At 33.4% G+C, this 8543-nt stretch overlaps 1 protein-coding gene across 1 annotated transcript; it reads left to right on the plus strand.

The window, feature by feature from the left end:
• The first annotated feature begins 1464 nt into the window (after window positions 1-1464).
• LOC127131774 (COBRA-like protein 1) lies at window positions 1465-2962 on the plus strand. Its single transcript, XM_051060685.1, has 5 exons — window positions 1465-1554; window positions 1841-1898; window positions 2044-2203; window positions 2295-2572; window positions 2673-2962. The coding sequence occupies exons 1-5, from the start codon at window positions 1465-1467 to the stop codon at window positions 2960-2962; spliced, it is 876 nt and encodes a 291-aa protein (XP_050916642.1).
• The last annotated feature ends 5581 nt before the right edge of the window (window positions 2963-8543 follow it).

Raw genomic sequence — 8543 nt, forward strand, 5'->3', positions numbered from 1 at the left:
GATTGAAGGAGTGAAAGTGAAAGAGGTGTGACCCATGTTAGTTTTACTGGGCCACCACTGTATTGGTAAAAAGTTACAGGTGTGTATACCCCTGCAATGACAAGGGTACTCAGAGGCCTTAGTAGGTTGATAACAATTTGTGGTGGTATGGACTTGTCTGCGGTGACAAGAATCCCTATATGGCGGGGTTACAATGGTTGTAGAGGTCTTGCTCACGTAAGGTCAGAGGCGTATGTCTCTTGATGTTGGATCTAAGTTATGATCCCCTTCCCCGTCAAGAGAGAAGTATTTATAGAGGTCTTTGGGTCTAGGATTTCTTAGGAAGGATCATCTTCCACCCAATCAATGGTGAATTTAAATCCATATTTCCTAGGGGGAGGTAGTCTATATGCTGACCCCGATCTCTCTCTGAGCAAGAGACGCTTTTTCGCACGTTTTCCCACAACTGGGTGAGTGACAGATACTTGAGGACGAGGTGATAGCTCCTAAAAGTCGACATATGACGGTCGCCTCTTCTAGGACTGCCAAACTCCGGTCCTTATTAGGGTCTTTACAAATATAACACTATAATATATCTATCTATCTATCTATTTATCTATCTATCTATCTCTCTCTCTATATATATATATTATATTTTGTTATATTATTATTAATTAATAGGTCAAATTATCCATAATAATATATATTACTTTTTATACTTGTGTTTTATTTATGACATGTAATAACATGATATTTGTTTGACTAAAGAAAATAGGAAACCACGATATAAAAATTACAAATTTTAGAAAATGAAAAATAATAATAATAAAGTGATTAAACTACATTTTATCTTTCCTATCTAATTTTAATACAAAATCATGTGAATATTTTCCTTTATGAATCAAGTATCTTTACCGACATGTGTAGAGACGGATTGTTATTCATTAAATTAGCATACATTTTCTTAACTGAATTTAAATTCAAAACCTCTTAGAAGGGTTTAAATATTATTTATTTTTACAGCATTTTGATAAATATAATTGATAATAAAAAATCCAATCTCATCTCAACATTATTTGACTGTTTAATTGCATAACCCAAGAATCCGGATCCATTTTCATTTGTCACCCAAATAAATCTCTCTAACTTCATTTATTACTATTTTTTATTTATCAAACTTATTTATTTATTTATTTGTTCGTTATTCTTACTCTTCATGTGTTTTCATATCAGACAACCACTCTGATTCTGTTTGTGTAAGAGACACTGACACACAATTCAGACAAAAACAATAATGATGTTCTTCCGTTTCCTTAAACATTGTCCATGCATTCCTCTCTTCCTCTTGTTTACGCTCTTTTACACTTCAACAGGTTCTTATTTTTCTTCTTACATTTATGTAACGCTCAAATTATGTGAAAAAATTATTTAATTCCTAAGTATCTGTACATATGTTTTTTTTGTATAGTAGCCTAATAGCAAGAAATGTTTCCAGAAGCTTATGATCCACTTGACCCAAATGGAAATATCACAATCAAATGGGATATTTTAAGCTGGGCACCTGATGGTTATATTGTGAGTACATTCTCTTACTATATTAGAAACTTTTTTAGCTACGAAGTACGGACATCGACACCAGACACGATATCGACACTGATATGTGAACATCAGTAGTATTTGAAAACATGAATAAATTGAAGTTAGTTATAAGTGTCGGTGTCGTGTTGGTGTAGGTGTTTGACACTGACACACGACACACATTTTTTCGACGATGTCAATGCTACGTAGCATTTTACTATTTAATGGATCACATTTTTGTGATGGAATTGCATGTTCACACCAGTTGACTGAAAACAACTAAATTGTGAAACCTACTAAATTCATATCGCGAGACAAAAGGAGAGTCACACAAGCACTTAGTAAGTTACTCATCTTTTATGTTCATTTAAGCACTTGTTGTATAAACTATCTTGGAGAGTTTATGAAAATCGACTGAAAACAACTTATGGACATGGCGAGAAATTATGATTTATTTCGACCTTAACATTACTGTCTGATTTATTGTGACATGGAATGTGACATGCACATATTCACAATTTCAAGCTCAAAAAATTCCAACTTGCTGTGTTTCCCTCTCATCTTTCTATAACGATACTATCGTACCCTGCCCAACATGTTCGTGCGGTTGCCAAGGCAACACAGCGCAATCAGGAAGCTGTGTAGAGTAAGATTTCATTACTTTTGACACTACGATTTCCTTTTAAATAGAAATTAATATCATACACTCACACTTATCTTTTTTTGTGTGGTTACAGTCCAATCGCGCCACATTTGGCCTCGGTTGTTAACAACTCTAGAAAGAATAGCATTACGCCTTTGGTTCGATGTACTAGTCATATGTGTCCGATTCGAGTTCATTGGCATATAAAGCTCAACTACAGGGAGTATTGGCGCATAAAGGTTACTATAACTAATTTCAACTACAGGATGAATTACAAGGATTGGAACTTAGTTGTTCAACATCCGAACTTTGACAACCTGACTCGAATTTTCAGCTTCAATTACGAACCAATAATTCCCTACGGCTCGATAAGTAAGTTTATGTAAGATTTTACAAGGATTTTCTATCTTATTATCGACATAAAATCCATAGAGTTGATCATTGGCACAAAACCTTTTGTTTCTTTTAACAGATGATACAGCATTGCTATGGGGAGTTAAATACTACAATGATTTCCTCATGCAGGCTGGTCCTAGTGGAAATGTACAGTCAGAGCTACTTTTTGGTAAGAATAAATCGACTTTTACGTTCGATAAAGGTTGGGCGTTTCCTCGGAGGATCTATTTCAATGGCGACATCTGCGTGATGCCACCACCCGACGCTTATCCATGGTCACCTAATGACGGTTCCAAACAAGAAGTTTCTTTTCTTGTTTTGATGATGGCATCCTTAGTATCATTGGTGTTTTACGCATATGTTTAAAGTTCATATCCGTTGCACGCTCAACTCAGCTACCTAAAATTTTGATTCATACGAGTTTTGACTCGATTTTGGGATACCAAATTTGGAATTCTAACCACTGACAATTCAAGAATAGCTGCTCATTTGGCCAATGATTCGTTTCTTAGTTTCAACATAAGGATTGAATTCGAATTCGCAACTTTATTGTTATTTTTGTCTATTCTAATGTTTTGATGTATATGAATTTTGTGCTGTAATTATAGAAAATATTTAGAGGAACACAAACAGAATCATGGTAATGGTTTGTTCTTTTGCAGCTAACCCTTCAAGTAAGGAAATGTTCTGGTTATTGTTGTTTGTATTGTCCTTAATATTGTTAGTTAAGTTAGTTTTTGTTCAGTTACTTGTGCTACAAGTTAATTGTACCATAACTAACTAGTTTAGGTAGTGTAACCAACTATAAAAATTCTAGGAGAACAAAACTCATTTAACTAACTCTAATTTTGTTATCTATTAACAGCTTCTATGATGAAGTTTGTCTTTTCTTTTTCTATAGGAGGGAAAATGATTAAGTTGCATCTACAAAACAACTTGAAAAGTGTTAGAGCAACAAGTAACAAAAGAATACATCAAAATGCAAATCGCAAACAACAAGCACAATATTCGTTTATGCAATTCGATTAAGTGTATCTACATCTACGATTACAAATTAATTGTTGTTCTATACTATTATTTGAATGAGTTATAATTTCAATTTACAAGTGATATATATATATATATATATATATATATATATATATATATATATATATATATATATATATATATATATATATATATATATATATATATATATATATATATAATGTTATAATTTATATTACAGGAATGCTCCGAAACTGTATCATGGAGGGACTATCGCCCCCACACCCCAATAATCAACTGAGACTAATATAGATTTGAGTCTAACACGAGGGCAGGGGCAGGTTGAGATTTCAAATTCCCCATTCCCCTGTTTTTATTATGTGACTCAGTCATACACATAAGTTCGAATCCCCTCGTCTGGTTTCTTGGGTATCACTTATACAAGACTTACTCAACTACTATTAGAGATGGAGTATGTGATATCAGCTTCTAAGAGTTTGATTATCTCCTTTTTCACAACATTCAAAATCAAGGGATTAAACCGTCTTTGGAGTTGCCTAATTGATTTCGTCTCATCTTCAAATGGAATCCAGTACATACACACAGACAGACAAATGTTAGGAATGTCAGCTCGTATCCATCTAATTGCCTTTTTGTGTTTCCTCACTACTTGCAACAACTTTTGTTAATATTGAGAGTCAAGTTTAGATGAAATTATTACAAATATATTTTCTTTCAATTCTAAATATGCATATTTAAAATTTTGGGGAGTGACTTAAGCTCTAAATCAGGTGGAACTACATTTACAACATCAATGTGGTTAGTAGAAATATTAGAAGAACCATCAAAAGAAATATCCATATGCAAAACAACTTTAGTTTCAACACAAACCGAACATAATTGAGTATAAGGGAAAATATCATAAATATATGTATAATCAAAATCAGACATAGAAGAAAAATCAACAAAAAGTGAATCAGGATATGTTTCATCAACCAAATCAACAAGCAATTAAATTTGCAAAACATAATGATCTTAATGGAGTGCTTCATAGCATTAAATATGTTAAATTTTATAATGATATCATCAAATTCCATAGAAAGAGTTCCATTATTAACATCAATTTTTTGGCACTTTTTAAGTACGGTTTGCCTAAAATGATTGACGTCCTGCTGGACTTTGTCTCTCCATCTATGTCTACAACAACAACAAAAACAACAATAATAAGCAAGTCTTATCCCACTAAGAGGGGCCAACTACATGGATCAATTTTTGCCATAATATTTTATTCAGGAGCATGCTTCTATCCAGATTGTTAATCACAAGATCTTTCTTAATAACTTCTCTTATAGTCTTTTTAGGTCTTTCTCTTCTTATAATTGTTTGACTTCTCTCCATATAATCTACTCTTCTTACCACAAAATCTACAAGTCTTCTCTCTACATGCCCAAACCACCTAAGTTTGTTTTCCACCTTCTTCTCTACTATAGACGTTACCCTAACATTATCTCTAATATTTTAATTTATAATTTTATCTTATTTTATCTTATTTGATCTTACCACACTTCCAATGCAGCATCCTCATATCTTCCACGCTTATTTTGTTTTTATATTGATTCTTGTCGCCCAACATTCTGCCATGTACATCATTGCAGGTCTTACCGCATTCCGATAAAATTTTCTCTTCAACTTTAACGGTACCTTTGTGTCACATAAAATACCTGATTCTCTTCTCCATTTCAGCCACCCAGCTTGAATTTTATGGTTTACATACTCTTCTATTTCTTCATCATTTTGTATTATGGATCTAAGATATTTAAATCGTGTGATTTTAGGGATGATATGGTCTCCAACTTTCACCTCTAGGTTAGAAACACTTATTCTTTTGTTGATATTACATTCCATATATCCATTTTACTTCTACTTAGGTGAAAATCTACATATTAATTCATTAACTTACAAAAATATGTCTTCCATTAATCAGTTGGACGAGCATTATTTTTATTTATCAACTGAATGGTAACACTTGTATTACATAAAGATTCAAGAGTAAGACTGTTAGAAATACATGTAGGCATAACATAAATGGAAGCACTTGATCTAGCATGGAACTTTCAAATTTATTATCGCCTATGGCACATGGAATGGAAAAAGTTACAGGATCTTTGCATTTTTTGGGGGCATGGGTTGAATGAGGGCAGAAACATTATATCTCACGTTGGCTCTTTCATTCCCTTTAAGCTTTCTTGCACAAGTATTTGAGAAATTTGGCATATTTGAGAATCTTTAAATGTTTCAAGGAGTGGAATGTTCACATCCACCTTTCTGAAGTATCTAATATTTTCTTGTCTTTATCTTCCTCATCCATTGTTTTAGTCTCCATTGCTCTCTAAGGGAAATGAAGTGGTACAGGTTGTTCTTGCTTAACATCAACAAGTTCATGTGGATCAATTTTTTACTTTTTTTTCCAGATGTTGGTTAAATAGCCCGATCTCAAACCAATGACACTAACATTAGGAACATTCAAATTCATTACTGTCTAGGTAGATAGTTAGTTTAATCTTTGAACCCACATATTATTAATTGAAGTAGGAATTTGCCAAATATTAGTCTATAAATTTTGAATGGTTGAATCAGTTCTTTATTAAAATTGTAGATTTTTGGCATCCATTTGTTGGACAAGGTCCTATAGTGAAGGTTTTAACCTAAGCAACAACTGGTTTATTTTGCTATTGCCTAGACTATTGTTATGTACACAAATTTTCATATCTCAGGTCTGGATGGTTTCTTAGTTGGTGGATAAATTAGTGTTATTGTACATGTCATAGTTATTGGGTTAAGGATTATATATGTTTTTTTTGCGTCTAAGAAGTTTCTATTCATATGTAGAAGGATTTCATAAAAAATTTGGATGAGTAATTGTTTGCTAATCTAACATTGAGGATAACTCGACACTAATCTCTTAAATCTCTTCCAATACTCATTCGAAGATTATTTGTCAATCTGTCTAATGCCACATATTTCTTTTTCTGATCGAAGCAAATCTTGAGGTAGAAAAATATCTCTCTAGGAACATTTTGTTCAAATCATTTTAGTTTGTAACAAAGTTTGGTTAAAGATAGTACAATCAATATTTTGCAACACATATAAGGGACACTTGTCAACTAGTCTTTGAAAATGGGTTCATGAGATGAGGACATATTCTGATCGGATAAATTTTCATCATAAAAGCAATCTCCAAAACAAGATGACTCATGTTGCCAGATGTCATCCATCATGTTTGTAGGTGTTTAATTGGCTGCATTATATGGTAAAACACTAATGTCTTGACTGATGTCATGACATGTATATGTGACTACATTGTAGTTACTGCAGGACTAGCTAACACAGGATTATTGAATGCTGTGACATTCATACCTGTCAACAGATACTAAGGAACAGAAGTTCTGTTAGAACTTAGTATTCATTTGCAGTCTGGTTATCAAGGAAGAACCAGACCTGGCATAAGGCCTACTGACTGAATGTCAAACTGGATGTTGTGACATTCATCATTGACAGCAGCTACTGAAGATTAGGCAGAGTGGTGTTCTGCTATACTTCAGCATAAAACTTAGTTTGTTCTTCAAGAGAATAACAGAACTAACTTAAGGCCAAATGTATAAATGTTAAGTTGGACACTTTGACATTTATTAATGTAAGCTGTTACTGTAGTATGGTCATTTTGATCATGTACAGGTCAGCAAATTGTACAGTCTGTTTTCTGGAAAAACAGACTCAGCATATGGACCTTGATGTCAAGCTGAATGTCGTGACATTCGTGCCTGACAGTGTAACACCCTTCTAAATACCCCAAATTATTATAATTAAAATAACAATATATTCATCAGAGTAATTATGCCCCGAAGGGTGTCACACAATCATTTCATAAAAAATCATTAAAATATCCTGTCATGCTCATTTATTTAATCAAAATAAGGTTCCTTGCATAATTCGCAGCGGAATAAAATTCAACTCAATGTAAAACATGTAACACAATACATGTAAATCATCAACAACCAATATCAAAATCAATTAAGACATCCCCTCCCGATGTTACATCTATCAGAGCATGACCCATAAGAACTACTCTAAACTCCAAGCATTAGCTTCTACTCAACTCATTTCTCGTTACCTGAAAAATAGGTGTAAGGGTGAGTTCCTCAATCAATATAACAAGCATTATAGAACAACATGTAATGCTAAGTAATTAACACATTAATTCACCCTAACCAGACTACACACTCAGCAACGACAGTATCCGTTCAAACATCATATTCAACAATAACATATAGCATATATATAATCTCAACCATACTCAACATCAACAGCACAACACACAACACACATATAATACTGGAATACATCCATTCATATTATATGCCATACATTTATTATGCAATGAGACTCTATGCATGCGGTACCGACTATGTTGTGAACATATAGTTCAACCTCACCGTCCAAATCCAGGCACGGCTACCAAGCTCACTAGTCCCACTCATTTGAGACATAGTGACTCACTCACTAATTCCTCACCATGGGAATTAGCTACCACCCCAAATGGGTCATGCTATGCACGCTAATCACCTAGCATGCAAACATCAACAACAACAATCACAATGATTTACTCACTAATTCCTCACCATGGGAATTAGCTACCACCATAAGGCCACAATATGCATGCTAATCACCTAGCAATGCAACATCAACAACAATTTAAGAATAGACACATGCTCACACTCTAAGCCATAAAATAGTCTATTCACAAATGCATACATTCACATCATCATGTATACCATCACATATCATCAACAAAAGCATATCATATCATGCCACATAATAAATCATAGTATTAGCACACTCTACTAATACCTATACTATTCAAAACAACGGGAATTGATCCCTATCACATCATGCCTCA

Source organism: Lathyrus oleraceus, chromosome 3, assembly GCF_024323335.1.
Source record: "Lathyrus oleraceus cultivar Zhongwan6 chromosome 3, CAAS_Psat_ZW6_1.0, whole genome shotgun sequence".
Classification (NCBI taxonomy): domain Eukaryota; kingdom Viridiplantae; phylum Streptophyta; class Magnoliopsida; order Fabales; family Fabaceae; genus Lathyrus; species Lathyrus oleraceus.